The following is a 17361-nucleotide window of genomic DNA, read 5'->3' as shown; positions in this document are numbered from 1 at the left end:
TTGTTCAACTTGGTAAGGGCTTAAACATGACCTTCCTTGTTTTTTTGTTTTTTTTAATATATCTTTATTGAGTTCCAAGAGAGGGAGGGAGAGAGAGAGAGAAACATCAATGATGAGAGTCATTGATTGGCTGCCTCCTGCACACCCCCTGCTGGAGATCAAGCCCATAACCCAGGCATGTGCCCTGACTGGAATGGAAAAGCAATCTCCTGGATACTAAATCTATGCTCAACCACTGAGCTACACTGGCCGGGCCCTTCCTTGTTTTTTAAGTCCTGAGTCGAGCTTTCAGTTTTTGTTTCCATCTGCAAATGGCCCAATTTTTGCATATGTATATTAACTGCCTGTGTGAATACATAGAAAATTATACTTAGTCAAACATACAACTATGTGTGAAACAACTTAATCAAGGGTATCAAACTTCTCTTTCAATGAGAATCCCAAAAGGAAGGTGATATTGACAGATTTTTAAGACTGTCAAGTTGCAATATGTGTGAGTTGACATGTCTATGATTTCATTGTGATGGTTGTTAAAAGGCGAGCTTGCACTTGGCAGTGCTGAATTCAGACTCCCAATTTCACAGGAGATTGAGGATCACATCGGAAATGTTCAAGGCACACAAAATTAAAATCAGCATTAGTGATACATGATGACAAAGACCACCAGTAAAATCTCGCACCACAGAATGAGATACCGCAAGCCTGTCTCCAATAACGCTAACATCCGACTTTGCAATAAATACGGAAAAGAAAGTCTTTAGAATCAGTTAGGCATTTATTTACCTCAGTGTGTTTTGGGGAGAAAGGAAACATATGCATGCTGTCTGGAGGAACTTGGGCAAATTTAGAAAAAATTAAAAAAAAAGGAAACTTACACACTTCTCTATTTTTAAGAAAAGGAAGTAGTAGTGACATCACCCTGGGCTGAAATCTAGCTTGTTTATCTCAGTGCATTAGGTAATACAGTGCTTTCTTTAAGTAAGTAGGATTCCGTATGGCCTCTGTCTGAATCTTTATTACCTCATTTGCCCACTCATCCAACAAACATTTATTGAACATCTATTATGTGCTAGGTGCTGGGGATATAGTAATGAGTGAAGGGAAACTGATCTTTGTCCTCAAAGAATTTGACTTATATGAGAGAGAGGAATAGAAGTTAAAGAATGGTGAAATGATAGCTGTCGTAAGTGTTAAAAAAGAGAGGCATATGGTGCCAAGAGAACCTATCATAAAAGATCTACTCAGGGAGGTCAGGGAAAGCTTGCCCATCAAGGAAGTTCTGAGTAGGAGCTGGCTGGGTGAAGACGAAAGGAAGGTCAGAGGAAGGGAAGTGCACCCTGGGAAGGGCTCTGCGCAGTGAGAAGAGGGGGGGCATTTTCTAGGCATTTAGAGAAGGCCCTCAGCAGGGGAGGAGGGGAAGTCCAAAGGAAAGTTACAAGAGAGAAGGGGGCTCGAAGGCAGGCTACCGGGTCTGGTTCCTAGCCTCTGTCTCAAGAGCAGTGAGAAGCCACTGAGTGATTTTAATGAGGGTTGGGATAGCCAGGTTTGCATAATGAAACACTGACCAGCTCTGGTTCGAGAAACTGAGCGGGAGGGCTCAGGGTGGCCCTGACTGAGGGTGAGTGGTGGGGGGACTCCTGCTCAAGGGATGGCAATGGCATAGGCAAGGTGGCTGTGGAGGAGAAAATGGGGAGAAGCATTTTGTGTCAACTTTTTTCCACCTTAAAGTGGCTCCAGCTTTGCCAATGCTTTTGGTGGGCAAGAAGATGCCCATCCCTCCTAATTTCCCTGCCCTTCCTGCTTCCTAGACCTAAGAGCAGGACACATTCAGAGGCAGCTTTGGTGCTGGTTGGAACCGGGGTGACAAGACCTAAGGCGCCAGGATCAAGCAAATGAATTCAGACGGAAAGGGAAGATTTCAGGAGTTGTGTTTACGGGAAGGCTATTTGCTTTTATGCATTTCCAGTAAACCTGGCCACCTTGCCTCCCCACAAACAATCTTTGTCTCAGATAAAGGAGTTAGTTGTTTAAACTGCTGGAAGATCCACAGACTAGAGGGCTATACGGAATTGAATCCTGGAGAGCGGTTAGTAGGGTGAGTATGTAAATTCATTATCCAAGAGAGACACATGGGAAAGAGAACGTGTTTTGGTTGGATAATGGTGAACTTCAAAACAGATGTACACCAGAGTGGTTAGGGACAAACCTGGTGGCCCTGGCAAGAAGGGAAAGTTGAAAGTGTATCCTGTCCTGCTCCCAGGATTTCGCCTTTTGCAAAGAAGAGGCCGAGTACTCTCTCTTCACCGGCACTATTGGAATGCACTCCCCAGCACTCAGCTGGCCTCCAGGCCACTTTCAGTTTTACATTTTCTGCCATACCTGAGGACACTCTGAAAAGAACATTTCCCACCGCGGTCACTCCCGGACGGCTGATCATTTACAGTTCTTCACTGAATCACCCCCAGGAAGAGGCGGTCCCAAGTAGGAGCCCCCATCCAGAAGCTCATGAGAAAGGCCCCATCCCAGATGCGCTGAATCAGATTCTGCCTTTTAACAAGAGTCTCGGGTGATCAACATGCACATTCTGTGAGAAAAAGTTTCTAGACTCCCACCTATAGCGAGAGAACATTTTACAATGTAACGGTGTCTGCATGCAAACTGAAACGAAGGTTTAATGAGGCAATAGTTACTCTGAGGATTTTAACAGAAAAAAAAGCGTTCTCAAACTCATTGGATTTCAGCATCCAGTCCGGGGTTGCTCCTTGTAGTTTGAAAACACAGCTCTTAAGCACCCAGAACCACCCCAAGAAGGTTGGAGAGAGGGGGAAGGTGCTCCGGGAGGGTGCTTTGAAAAGTATATACACTTTCTACGTTCAGTTACTTTGTGAAACGCGTGCACTTAGTCACCCCGCAGTAAATACTTGGAGGGAGGACTCCTGCGGGCGGCGAGGGGCAGCTGAAAGTTTGCCAGGGCCCTAGGAGGGGCTGGTCTAGGGGGCGTGATTGGCAGCTAGGGGAGAGAGCCAGGGCCGGGAGCGAAGAGAGGGAGAAGGCTCGAGGGCGGCGAGAGGTCCTGCCCAGCTGTTGGCGAGGAGTTTCCTGTTCCCCCCCGCAGCGCCGGGTGAAGTTGAGTGAGTCACTCGCGCGCCGGGACCGACGACACCCCCGCGCGCGCACACGCCCGGGACGGGAGCAGGAGCAGGAGCGGGAGCGGGAGCCGGCCTCCTGCGCAGCTCCCCTCGGCCGCCGGGGGCCTCCCCGCGCCTCGCCGGCCTCCAGGGCCCCTCCTCGCTGCCGAGCCGGCGCCACATCTGGCCCGCACATCTGCCCGGCCGGCCGGGCTCGGGGTCCCGAGAGGACGCGGCGCGGAGGCGCAGCCGGGGGTCCGCGAAGGCGCCGGCCGCTGCGCTCGGGGCTCGGTCTATGACGATCGGCGGGGTCTGCCATGGGTCGGGGGCTGCTCGGGGGCCTGTGGCCGCTGCATATCGTCCTGTGGACGCGCATCGCCAGCACGATCCCTCCGCACGTTCAGAAGTCGGGTGAGTCCCCCCCCTGTTCCCCCCCAGCGGGGCTTGGCGGGGCGCCTGGGGTCTCCCGGACTCCCCGCCTCTGCGCTGCGCTTGACAGGCGGTCCCGGGCGCCGCAGCGCTCGGCGGAAACGGGGACGTTTCCCCTCGGGCATCGCGCAGCCTGACCCCTCAGTCGCAGAAATGTGTGTTTTACTTTCAAAAGAGAAGGAAAGTTGAAGTGGCAGGGGGCGCGGGGCGCGTGCGGCCCCCTTTGTGCGGCCAGGAAAGGCGTTGTGTGCTGGCTCGTTCGCGGCGCGCCCCAGCCCCCGGAAAGGGAAGTTTGAGAAGTTGGCCATCGGGCGCGGGCGGGGGAGCGGCGGCCGCGGGCCCGCGGGGCACGGCCAGGGGCACACCTGGGCCACCGCGGCCGGCCCGCGCCGCTGCCCCGCGCGCCCGCCCCGGGCCGCCCGGCCACCCGCGCGCACGGCCGGTCGCTCCATCCTTGGCGCCCGGGGAGGGCCGCGCGCTCCCGGGCCGGCTTCCTGGCCCTGAGTTACTGGATCAACTCTTACGAAAGGGGGCGATTTGCTGCGGAAAGTTATCCGGCTCCACGGAAGGCTCGGCCCGGATGCCTCAGGAATAGGGGTTGTCAGGTGGAGGCGGAAAATGACAGACTGAGGGCCTGCTGGGTGCTGGGTGCTGGGTGCTGGGTGCTGGAGAGGGGGCCTGCAGCAAGACAGCTGTCTTCCGGGAGCTGACGGTCCTCGGCAATTATCTTGGTGGAAACGGAAAGGTTAAATGAAAGTCTTAATTCTGCTGCCCAACTGATCTCTCTCTCTCTAGAGGTTTCTTTTGTGGGGGAGGGGAATGAATGAATTGAGTACTTAAAGATGTGTTATGGAAAGTACCAAACCCCTGAGACGTTAAGAATTAGAAGTATTTTGCAGCTATGATCCATATAACTGAGTATCTGCAGCTGCGGCCTGGGTAACTGAGTAAGTTTGGACCTTTCAGGGCCTCAGTTTTCCTCATCTGTAAACGGACGTGGTTAGATTTGAATAGTTTTCCATTCCCTTCATCTTCAGCATCTTAGGTGCCTCTCCCCCTGCTTTGGTGACTTGGAGATGCCCAGGGTAGATTTGGGATGGGATGTAGAGAATGTGGCAGTCCACACTGTCACTCTGAGGCATAGGTTTGCTTAGCCCAGGGCCTCAGGCAGGCTTACCTGCAGGTTTGTCTGGACTCTAGAAGAAATAGGCACCAGGTTCTGAATGGTCCATTGCAGACTATTTGGAGGGGATTGAGAACCTCATATGGAAGGCTGCATGGAGATGGGAGTTGTTTATGGATCGAGGAAGAAGCATTATTGTAAACAAAAATTCCCAGCACAAATTTGACTTCTATGGTTAAATTAAATCCCAGTGTTTCATTCTTGGATGTTGTTCTACATTTCAGTACCAGAATGTTCAAAATGTTCAACTGTCTCTGATTATACCCCAGACTCTTAAAAACTGAGTTATAGCCAGCTAATAAATATTTTAAGTGCACCCTTAATTTTCTGTGTACGTGAAAAATCATTAAAATTTTTGTTTTAGATTACGAAAGAAGGAAATTTGTGGGCTCTGATTTTGTTAGGTTTTGTTTACAAGGATAAGATTTATGATTACAAATTCCAGACTCAATAGTTCATGAGTCAGTTTCATTTCATCTATATACACACTTTTAAACAATTAAAAGCCTAGTGGCTTTTTATTTGGGCTTTTAAACAGTTTTACAAAACCCACAGATTTTGTATCTTTATGGAATTAAAGTTTCAAAATGGTTGCATTAAGGAATCATTTTAAATTTGTATTCATTTGAAATTTAATTTTCCAAGATAGTTGAAGGTTGAAGGTAGCTATAGTGAAGGCGAGAAATCTAATTCCATGATTGCATTTTAATTTTCTGTGTTAGTAAATGGTTTCAGGATTTTTCTAACATAACTGGTAAGCTGTCAAAACATTTTTCAAAATATCTTATTTCGTGATTACGAAATAAGGAAGTGAGATTATATACAGCCTCTATTAGGTCACCAAAAATAAAAAATAAAAAAAAAATCCATGTCCTGTTTAGTAGATTGACAAGCAGGCAAAAGATTTCAATATAAAAATAAACGTCACTAAGAAATATATTTAACTGAAATTTGTTTTTGTTTTTGAATTAGTAGATTCATATTTCCTAAATGCTCAGAATTAAGTAATTACTCTATGAGGGGGGAAGTTTACCTGTCTGAAAACTCTTCCAATCTGAAAAATGTGACTTTTTCTTTTCAAACACCTAACAAGAGGTGCTTGTTGCTGACTAAATGTTGGTAAAAGTGTCACAGATCAACTTCTTTCCTAAAGTCACTTTAACAATGTGCTTATTTTGTCAGGGTCAGAGATCAGTAGGCCCAGAATTTGATATTAGGTCTATTTGCTTTTATTCCCAGGAAGCACATTTCACTTCCCTTTTTTTTTTTTTTTTTTTGGTTAATCCTTACCCGAGGGTATTTTTTCCATTTAGAGAGAGTGGGAGGGAGCGAGGAAGGAGGGGAAAAGAGAGAGAGAGAAACATCGATGTGAGAGAGACACACTGATTGGTTGCCTTCCACACATGCCCTGACCAGGGCGGAAATCGAACCTGAAACCCAGGTACATGCCTTTGACCGGTAATTGAACCCTCGACCCTTGTGTGCACAGGCTGATGCTCTAACTACTGAACCACACTGGCTAGGGTTAGGCCACTTCCTTTAATAACATCCTATTTTTTTAACCAGTTATGATTTATACAAAACTTGTCACATTTTGGATTCCTCACCTTTTTTTCCGAGATAGCACCCCATGCTGATGAGTCCCCCTGTTGTCTGTATAGTCAGGATAACTGCTACATGCTTTTCATTTCACTTCACCAGTCCTCAGTTATTAACTCAACTTTGAAATTTTTTCTTTATTTTATTTTTAATATATCGTTATTGATTTCAGAGAGAGGAAGGGAGAGGGAGAGAGAGAGAGAAACATCAATGATGAAAGTCACTGATCGGCTGCCTCCTGCACACCCCCTGCTGGGGATCGAGCCTGAAACCCTGGCATGTGCCCTGACCGGGAATCGAACCAAGATCTCCTGGATCCTAGGTGGGTGCCACACCCAGCTGGGCTTTCTTTAGTTTTTAACCCTATTTTTTCCAATGAAAAATGAATGACACTTCCTGGGTGCCGTTGTACAAAGTGGCCATTACTCATTTTTCCGTCTTGACAGCATTTGTAGTGCCCCCTTGTGCCAGGAGGTAGGCTCAGACCTGGAGACAGCATCGGGAAGGAATGAGACAGAGGTCTTTGCCCTCCCTGAGTTTAACGGCGGCCTGGGAAAGGCGAAGAGAACGTTTGCATATTAACCCTGTGCACTTGGAAGCATTGCTGAGCGCTGGTAGTGTACTTTTAAGACCCCTCTGTCCAAAGTCCACTTCGTTGTTGAATGCTCTAGGGGGAGGGTGCATGGGGACTGTTCCCTTCTCAGTCTCTGAATATTTTTTCCACTGATCTGTTCTTTTCTGTACCTGCCTTGTTTCAGGCCCACAATTGGGCCACCTCGGTTCTTCATTCTGGAGCCAGCATGCGGGACCCATGTGTGCCCATCCAGTCTTTCTTTTGAGGATAAGCTTGGAGAGATACAAGAGCGCAGGCAGGGGACAAGCTTTGGAATCAGGCCATCCTGGGCTCCAAACCCACCTCCCGTTTACTGGTTGTGTAGCCTGTTGCAATGATGTTACCTCTCTCACCTTCACTGCCCTCATTTGTAAAATGGGGTTTATTGAGTTCTGGTGAAGGTTCAATGAAATACTCTAAAGTGCTTAACGAAGTGCCTGCAACATAGTAAATGCTCAATAAACATCAGGTTCTATTATTATTAACGCCTGAATCTGGCCTAACGTGGTTCCCTCTGATTCTTCAGCCTCACATCCCGCCAAGACTCACACTCGCCCAGCCCCCTCTTATCACGGTGCACACATGCCACAGGTGCAGTGAGCCCATCCCTCTGCTCAGGGCACTGTCTGGAACGCTTGCTACCTGGGTAATGTTCATTTGTCTTTTAAGACTTAAGTGTCATCTTTTTTAAGGAAACCTGCTTTGAATGCCTTGGGTTGAGCTAATACCCTCTCCTGGGGATATAGGCCTCTTTTTTAGCTCCTAACGATCGTTAACAATAGTCAGCCATATTACATCTTTATGTGATTCCTTGGCCCATTAGGCCTTTAATTCTTGCAAAAGCAAGGGGTGTGTTTTACTCATTTCTCTGTCTCTAGGTATCCTGAAGTACCTGGCACATCATTTAATATCCAGGTAGTGCTGAACTCAGCCTCTCCTGCATCCCCCTGGACCAAGTGCAACTGAGTCAAGCATTTGAACAACCAGACAGCGACTCTTTCTTTTAATGAGAAGAGTTTCAACTCTCACCTAAATAGGCAATTTGGCTGTTTTTATACTATGGAATTGGTTCTTTTATTCTGATGAGCTATGGAAAAAGAGTGCTGAAATAGTAGTTTAGTTTCTAAGTTTCTTTTTTTCATCAGGGTTTTATGTTTTGGTTTATAAGCAGTGGAGCAGAGTGGGTCTAAGGGAAGTGTGGCCCCGTAGCAGCCGCTGTCTGCTGTAGAGAAGTGTGGATATTATTTAGGTCTCATGCAAACCACCAAAATGGTTTAAAACAGGGCGCCGAGGAAACATACTTCCTGGCTACGACTTGGCATTATTTAGTCAGCTTCCACGTAAAAGCATGGCTTTGTTAGCTTCATCCTTCCAGGGGTTAATCCCGCAGATTTAACTCACGGTTTTCAGTAGAAATGACTTAGCAGATACTCATTAACAGCCGGAATGCTCACCACTCAATTTGCTCTCCCTCTTTTACTTGTAATATTTTGCTCTGCAGATACTTGTTGCTTCCGACCGAGGCAAGGTAATGATGACTGTCTTTGCTTGGCCTGTGAGAAGGGTCTGTACTGCTGAGCAGGCAAAGGGGCTCATCTCAGGGTGGAGTGGGGAGAAGGGAGAATGTGCTCTGAGCCAGCCCCTTGACATGTCTCCCCTAATTGAATCTTCAGAGAAAACCAGGGAGATACGCTTTATTATTTTTGTTTCATAAATTAGGAAGATAGAGTATGCTCAGGGCCACTGGAGGTTTGCTTGTGTGTGTGTGAGTGTGTGTGGTGGTCTCTAAGTTTGCCCTGCTTGCACTGTGCAGGCTCTTTTTCATGGTGTGTCTGTGAATCTGTGTGTGTTGGGATGGAAGCTAGGAAGGGAACAAAGGGACATTACTTTTGAGAAAGGGGAAACTTAACCATCTAATGTCATCAGTTCAGTGCTCCTGATTTCATGATTTGCTTTGCTTGTGTGATCTGGCTCCTTTTTGGTTATCTTTTGTACCACAGGAAATCAAGAAGGGGTTAGAGCCTCTGCACAAGGCAACTTTGCAATTCCTAGTCTGGTAACGGCATCGTGGTGGTGGGACCCACTGCCGGTGAGCCATGGTTTGACTGTTTACAGCAGTTGGACATGCACCAGATGTGTAACTGAACCCCTGATTCCAGGCAGAGAGGACCAGCATCTGTGTACAGGCCTCAACAACTGCTGCTGAGGGCAGAAAGAGCAGAATTTATCCAACAGTGTTAACAAAGGCGGAGGATTTGGCTTTGGGGGTTCGGCTAATTTGACAACATGTGGGTGGTTAAGATGCTTCTCTTTGCAAAAGGATATGGCCTTTTAATGGCCATGTTCAGCATTTTAGGTGTTGGCACTCAACATGGAGCAACTGCCTCCTTGGACACAGCCAACTTAGAATCTCTTGCTTAGGCTCTTAAGGGTTTCCTAGCATCAGTGTTTTGTTTACAGGGCTGAAGCTATAGATCATTAGGATGGATTTAGCTGCAGGCTAAGTGCCTGTGACTAGTGAGATTGTATTTGGGAAAGGCTGTCTGCTTTCAAGACATGCGGTTCTTTCTTCCTCTTTTTTAAAAAATTTTTTGATGAGCTATATCCCCCCAGTCTTTTCAGCTTATCGACACTGTAAGGGCAAAAGGACTGCTATCATGAGTCTTAGCAGGTACTGCTTTTATTCTCTGGTTAAGCCCCTGTCCATGGGGCCAGCAGATTCCGGACCTCTGAGTCCAAACTCTGCCCTCTTTTTAGGTCGTGTTTCAGGTACCTAGGAACCCAAAATTTACTGTCCAGATGGCCCTGGTCCAGCTTTTACAACCTACATGGACCACTGGTCCCATCTTCTTGAAGGCTTTTATAGCCACTGGTCTATGAGCCGGAGGGGTGGTTAAGGGACAGCTGTTGGGGGGGGGGTTAAAACTTGGGTGTCCATTCACATCCCACAGGCCCCTCTTTATGTGGGAGACATCAGGCAGTGCAAAGAGGAAAGCAGACGGTGGGCCAGGCCTGGGTCAGTGTTTTTCCCAAACACCCAGGGAGTGTTCCACAGGAGGGACTTTTGAGTAGTTTAAGAGTTTTAAAGTTGTACTTCCAAGATATATTTGCAAGTCAAGGTAAAAGGATCAAACCTATTTTATTGAACAGTTTGTTTGCTTTTTTTAGCTTTTAATACTTTGACCTTTGGTATGTGGGCCTCATTTGTCCCCTTGCCCCGAGCCTCCCAGTAGATCATTGGTGGATCTGGTGTCAACAGCCTTCCCGTGCAGAGGTGTTGGGGACAAGCTTAGTTTTTCTTGATTGTGTCATGTTTGCCCTGGGGTAGAGAGATTGCCCGTTAATGAAAAAGCTAAGAGTTTGTTTATAATCATACCGTTCTGTTTCCTTTGGGAAATTCAGTTTTTCACAGGTGGTATTTTCCTGAAGGGAACTTCAGCTTCATTCATTTGACTCCTGTTTGCTGTTGCAGTTATGCATTTTTTTAAAAAAGATTCCTCAGTGCCTTCGTTGCATTTCGTTTGTGCGTTGAAAACACGAGGGCAAGGTGAAGCTTATCTGGATGTTTTCTTCTACTGTTGTAAATATTTACTAGCCCGTGGTCTTCTCAATCCTCTTTAAAGAAAACAAGAGTAGTAGGACAGTGTAAAGTGAAAAGCCCTTCTGACGCTAAAACAGGTACAGGGTTGTCAAAACTATGCTTTTTTTTTTTTTTTTTAGAGAACTAGGGGTTTGGCAGAACAAACTTTAATGTCTTTGAAGAAAAATATGGGGGCAGGTGTGTATTTTTGGCATATTCACAGTGGCTCTTCATCTGTATAAATTGTAAATCAGTATACAGGGTTCACCGACTTTGGAGGAAACTCACCCTGCTGCTTTGTGGAGGACTACTGGTCATTCTAAAACTGCAAAACACAGAGAAATGGAATTGGCCTCATGCTCCCTGTGAGAGGTGTTCCTATCTTGAGGAAAATTTACCCAGGAGCCTTCATGAACAGGTTTCCTAAAACTGTATGTACCTGCCCCTTCCTAAGATCTTGCTACTGCTTGGATCATGCTGAGCACTTCATCAGTATTATTTAACCTTCAAAACAACTCTTTGAGGTAGATTTTATAATGCTCATTAAAAGTCCTCTAGAGATTAGGAAACTTAATGAAAGCCACCTGATTAGCAAATGATTATGCTGGCATTGGGACCAAGATACTCAGGGTTAGGGACCTAGACCCTAATTGTTATGCTATACTGAGACTAGGCCAACTCAATTGACATAAACCACTTCTCCATTGTAGCATGGGTGTTGGGAGACTCTAGGTTAGATTAAGAGAAATCATGACAATATCCAACATTTTTCTAATGCTTTACTCATTGAATTTCTTTAGCTAAATCAAACAATGTTTGATTCATACACAAAGTAGTCAGACATCATGCCTGTCTTGTGACCTCAGTGGGAAAATGAAATATATACATCAGATGATATAGTCTGGAGTGAATCATGGAATAGTTATGCCATCAAAGAGTTTAGGTTTTCTGAGCAAAATAGGCATTGTATTTGGAAGGATTGGGGGAATTCAAGGATGCATATATATGTAGGATGCATGAGGATGTATATGGCTTAGCAAGGTGAATTCACCATGAAGTGAATGGAACTTAACTCAAGACTTCTCCCTGGTACAGACCCATCTCCTGACTCTGGGTGGGGCCCTGCCAATGTGGTTAATGAGTGTCATCCAATTAAAGATTATGTCAGAAATCTTGCAGTGCCCTGAATATTACAGCTCTCATATACAAGAAACTTGATAGAGGTTGTCCCAAACTGAGAGGCAATCCAAACATTTACATGAAATTTCTTACGATGAGTTATGAAGCTGAAAGAAACTTTTCCAAGCTGTTCAACAATAAACTACAAATTCTGAGACACTATTGCAAAATGTCCCTGGAAGTGGTGATTAGAGAGTATGCAACCAAAAAAAAAAAAAAAGAAGCAAAAATATTTCAGAGGTATGTCAGGCAGTTAATGAACACAAATATTTGATTCCTTTTAAATTTTATATTTGTGTCATTTACCGCTTTTATTTTAAATTTGTAATTTGTAAGAAGCCATTCTAAATATTCACTTTCATACCTAAATTTCTATTCTTAAGTTTTGTATTCTTTCTCTAAAAGAGTGTCCTTGAAATTTAAACGCTTCAGCTTCCACGAGACCCGACTGTATGCCTAATGGTGGGATTTGCTGATTGACTTAGAAGATAAATAGAGAGTGCTTCCTCCTTCCCTCCTCTCGGTTCAGAGACTTAAGTCTGCATTTTTACATCACCAAACTAAAAAACTTTTTTCCCCCCAAATGTAGCTAAACTCCTTTATCATTTTCAGAGTTTAGAGGCCTCATGCCAAGTTGTGAAGAAGTTACAAATATGTAATTATCACAAAACCTTGATCTTGAATGAAAGGTAACCCAGATCTAACCCTTAGCTTGAGATTAAGACTCTCCTTGGGAGATGGCTGGTGAAGACTAAAGCGGGTGTCCGGGTGACCTGGTTAAGTCCTTCGGTCTCCCTGGGTCTTGTTTTTCTTCTATGTACAGTGATAAGAATTGGACTGGGTTAGATTTTCAGCTTTTTCTGTTGAAATCTTTTATCCTGTAGGTTAGTTAGTAGAGGAAACCATTGAACTTGACTTAGGAAACATAAGCCTTAACTAATCAGAATAGAAAGCTATAAGAAGTCCTAAGAGGTCAGAACTGGCAAATACCACAAACATTCACTTGGAGTTTGTTGGAGACGACCACTGTTTTAAAAAGGAAAAGAGACCATAGTTATTTTGAAAATTCCCGAGCATACATCCTTGACGAAAGAGCACGTTTACACCAGCTGGCACTCACTCCTCCTTGCTGAAGAAAAGGCTTAGTTGGTTTTGGTGGTAATTCCATTTCTCTTTGGTTAACTATGGTGCTCTCATCCTTCCTTTCCCCTGTGTTGGTTAAAGTGTCTATGAAGGTTTTTCCTAAGGTATTGAATTAGGAAATGCTTGGCTATGTCTAGGACAAGAAAGCTCTGAAGGAGCTTCTATGTTTTGGGGGAAAAAGAAAGGAAACTTGTCTGAATATAATTAGTCACCTGTTGCCTTTCAAAGATTTCTCCACCACCTTTCTTAAAATATTCTCCAAAAAGACAGAAATTGCTACAGATTGGCAGTTTGCAGGTTGCTTTTTTTAGGCAGGGGAGTAGCTGTGAGTCCCATAATTGCATTTCTGTATAAAGCGTTTTGCACTTTACACAGTGAGTGTTCTGCACACACTACTTAGCACAGAGAAGGAACCTTCTGACTGTTGCTTTGAATGACTGTCTTGTTGCTACATATCACATTTATGTTTTATTCCCTAAACCTATAGTATTGGGCAAAAAAAGTGATAAAATTTTCCTTAAATATATGAAAAAGAACTCCCCTCCCTCAAAAGTAACATTTTGCATTCACTATTCTGGATTCCCTTAAGTTACATTGTTATAAAATAATTTCAAACACTCTGACCCCTCCCTGGATACTCTTAGCCGTATGATTTCTGTTATAACTAATCATATAATTTTTATTGCCTCTCTTATCACTTATTTATTTATTGTAATGAGCAACGGGCCAGCCAGTCTTGCTTTCTTGTTATTTCCTGTTTTCTGTCACCTCCAGCTTGCAACCCTGCCTGCTCTTTCGCATTCTTTCAGGGACCTCATTCATGTCTCTTAACATTACCTTTCATGAGTTATAATACGCATCTTGAGTTCCAGCATTCTGATGCGCCCCCCCCCCCCCAAGCAATGCTTTTATATCATCCCCTGATAACGGCAACTAACGATGCTCTAGTATCTTGCTCCTGAAAGGGTGGTCCAGGGACCAGCAGCATCAGCATCACAGAGGGAGCTCATTGGAAATGCAGAATGTGGGCCCCTCCCCAGATCTGCTGCTTAGGAACCTGCATTTTCACAAGATGCCCAGGTGATTCACTGACGTTGGAGCAGCCCTGCTGTAATAGCATGAAAGCATTTTCCGCAGAGGGGTCGAATGGCCTGCACTGCTTTCATAGATCAGATCGGGTTGTTTCTGTCACTGAGCAAGAGGAGGATTCAAGGAAGAGTAGCTCCTGGTTTTATGAGGGTGTTTGACTCCTCCTAAGCCCCAGGGTCCCGTGGAACTGGTTGTAAGTAATGCGCTCAGGCCAGCAGAAGAGCGAACGCACTGACGGCAAGTCAATCAGTGAGTTCCTTTTAACCCGTCTGCTTCCCCAAAGCATCCTGTGGGCTCTTCCCTTCGCTGAATGTCCCTTCCCCACCAGCTGTGGGTCCCGGGGAACCGTTTCTCTGCTGAGTCCAACATTCATCATGTTTACTCGATAGGCATTTAATCACAGTCGGCCTTGACAGTGGTAGGCCTTCCTTAAGAGCTATTAACTTTAGCATTTCTTAAAAGCTGTAGCACTCTGCTGTCTACAAAGTATGTACCAAATAAGTTAATGAATTAATGTCATGTTTTCCAGGAAGTAGTTGTACTCTTCAATATTTTTTTTTTTTAATCTTCTTTTGTGTTGAGAAACTTATTTGGTGGTTGTGCAGTGAGGACTCAGTAAATTTTTCCTGAATCCCTCAGCATTTATGTTAGATGGTTCTGAGGGTACTGTTATTGGCTGTTTCATGGATGGGTTTCCATATTTTACTCACTATAAGGCAATTCTTTGCTCCTCTGTTACTTTTGTCTTCAAGCATTATGGGGCCCTGTCAGTCACAACAATTAGTTCTCACAACTACATACTTTCTGATTTTTCCAAGCAATTTTCTTTTCTGACCTATTTCTTTTTCTTTTGACATCTTAACTATACTTGGAAAAAAAGAATAGTAGAGAACTTTCCACTGCAGCCTATATCTCATGTTGTTCCTGTTGCATCAAATCTCAACTTATTTATCTGAATAATTTTAAGATCTTAATACCTAGAATCTCCTTAATCCTACATGTATTTACAAGAGGAATCTAGTTACAGGAAATGCATCACCATTTGGTTTTATTTTTACTCGTACGTGACATTACCACAGGGCAAGTCTGAACTCTTCTATCACCTGTAAGAATCTCGTCGGTTTCTCCCATGGACATCTCTGGTCCTTCATCTCTTTGACACACATAAATTGCCATCAGTTAAATCTCCTCCCCACCTCCGCACACATCATTTTGAATAAGTGGCCCCCGTTAGAAAACCTTCCGTGGATCCTCTCCCTGGACCCAGGTCATTACATGGCCCTGGCTTCCTCTTTGAGGTCAGAGGTTACATCAGCGTCCTTGGCTCCTAAGACACACGGATGGGACACGGGACTGTTTGATGACCACAGGCATGGAGGAGACCAACCCTTCCTCCTGTCTCCCATTCTTCCCTTGCCCATGCCTCAGGCTCTCTCACACACCCTTTTAATTCCCATTTTCTAACTTACGACTTTCTGCTCCCACTTTCTACCTGTACCCCGCAACACCTCCACCTTCTGAAATAATGCCTGGCCAAATGCCACTTCTTCTATTGCATTATTTTGTTACTATTCTAATCAGAATTCCCTTTTTAATCTTCACAGTCTCTCTAACAGGCCTTGCTTCTCACTCAGGCAGCCTTGGTCATGGAGCTACGTGTGGCTGTGTGTGTGTGTGTTTTAACTCTCTTACTAGAATGAAACTTTGAAGGAGAACCTACTGATTCTTTTCTAGCACCCAGCACACATTTTCACTAAAAGGTTGTTGCTGTTTAGAAGTCATTACTTTTAAAGGCCAAGGAAATATTGCTTATAAATCCAAGATGGGATGACAGGATACACACACACACACACACTTCCCCCCCCACACACTGCTTACCTTTTCACCACCAAGTGTGTCATCTATGGCTGTGTTATTTATAGCCATCTACAGTATTGTTTGAGAGAACATAGGCTTGTGGGAAATTTCAATTGCTCTGTAAGTTGCTTTGTACAGTAGTGGCTTCCTCTGTCTTCAGTCTTCAGTGTCTGTGAATTTGGGGGAGCTGCAGTCCGTGGGTGTTAAGGGCTGTTGTTTTTCCATCCATCACAGGCTGCCTTTGATTCATTTATCTTCTTGTGTGTGAATTTTTTTATAGAGGGCTCAACGTGTTATGACTGGAGAGGCCAGAAAAAGTCATAAAGTAAACCGTACCATCTGACTCAGGACAATGGTTGCCACTCCTGCCTTTCATTTTTATGAATCATAGGTTATCTGCTGTCCCTGGGATGGTGGGAGATGGGGAAGCTGAGCGAAAGAGTGTTCCTTGGTGCGTGGAGAGTGTCTGAAGACACCGACACCCTTCCACCTGCCCGAGGGCGAACATCCCATATTGCAAAGGTGACTCCTTGTTGTGCTTTTTGGAAAGCCCTGTTAAGGGCACACACTAAGGAGACTTAAATAGGAAGGCTTTCTTTGACGGGTGCTTCATAGGAATGAGTCTTGAAGGTCCGAGGATGGTCGTGAAGGTCTTCAGCGTCTTCCACCGTGGTTTCCATCAGCCCCTGTGAAGGCCCCTGGATAAACATGAGTCTAGAAACCAGCAGTAGTGCAGTTCCTGGGCCTGCCCCGCTTCCAGACCAGCTCCCTTCCAGCTGGATCATCAGCACCCAGGGAGCCCCTCCTCTGCGGAAATTCTGGAGACACCATTGACTTTATAGCATTAAACATAGACTAGCCATGCCCTACCTGCTCTACCTAGGGGAGAAAGGAGATGAAATAAGAATTTTTTGTCTTCATATCCTGGGGCACTTACTGGAAATGGTAAAGGTAAAGTACTTTTAATTTGAGGCACCCCTGCAGCAAGCTTTCAGACTGCTGCAGACAATTCCCTTCCAAGATTTGGATGATGATGTTGGGGAGGATGTTTGTGGCAATTATATAATCACTTATATTTATTCAGCACTATGCAAAGCATTTTGTGGCACTCAGAGTGTTTCCTGTTACCAGTTTGTTAATGAGATGCTTATGTTGTCTTCAGGGCACCGAAGGGAATCTAGTTTCTTAACAGTTCAGTGTTTAGTTCTTGAATAACTATTGAAGATCCAGTTAATCCCACCCCAAGCCTATTGGCTTTGCTACTCCTCAAGGGATAACTTCTTTTCTCTAGAAGCAGTTGACTAAATGTTAGATGTCTGTTTTACTTGCGTTGTGCCAGTCAAAACAGTTTTTCTTTTTTCTTCTCTATACGTCTTTATTTCAGCCATTCATCTTTCAGTTATGCAAAAGGAAGCCCCTAAACAATACCTGATCTCCGATACAATGTGCTATTTTGATTTATAATTAGTACTTTAATGAAATTTATATTAAAGAGACTCTTCTGAGTGAGCCTTTGAAAATCTTGTAAAAGTCTGATGGATCCAGCGTCGACTCCCTTAAA

General features: G+C 44.8%; 1 protein-coding gene across 1 annotated transcript in view; it reads left to right on the top strand.

Annotated features, from left to right (window-relative positions):
- The first annotated feature begins 3430 nt into the window (after positions 1 to 3430).
- TGFBR2 (transforming growth factor beta receptor 2) overlaps positions 3431 to 17361 on the top strand; it is a 70084-nt gene continuing 56153 nt past the window's right edge. Inside the window, exon 1 of the mRNA XM_087824901.1 lies at positions 3431 to 3539. Within this exon, the coding sequence (XP_087681027.1) occupies positions 3446 to 3539 (94 nt within the window). The 5' untranslated portion in view covers positions 3431 to 3445. The remainder of the gene's footprint in view (positions 3540 to 17361) is intronic.

The sequence above is a fragment of the Miniopterus natalensis genome, chromosome 15 (assembly GCF_054644295.1).
Source record: "Miniopterus natalensis isolate mMinNat1 chromosome 15, mMinNat1.hap1, whole genome shotgun sequence".
NCBI lineage: Eukaryota > Metazoa > Chordata > Mammalia > Chiroptera > Miniopteridae > Miniopterus > Miniopterus natalensis.
This window is presented reverse-complemented; position numbering and strand designations above follow the sequence as displayed.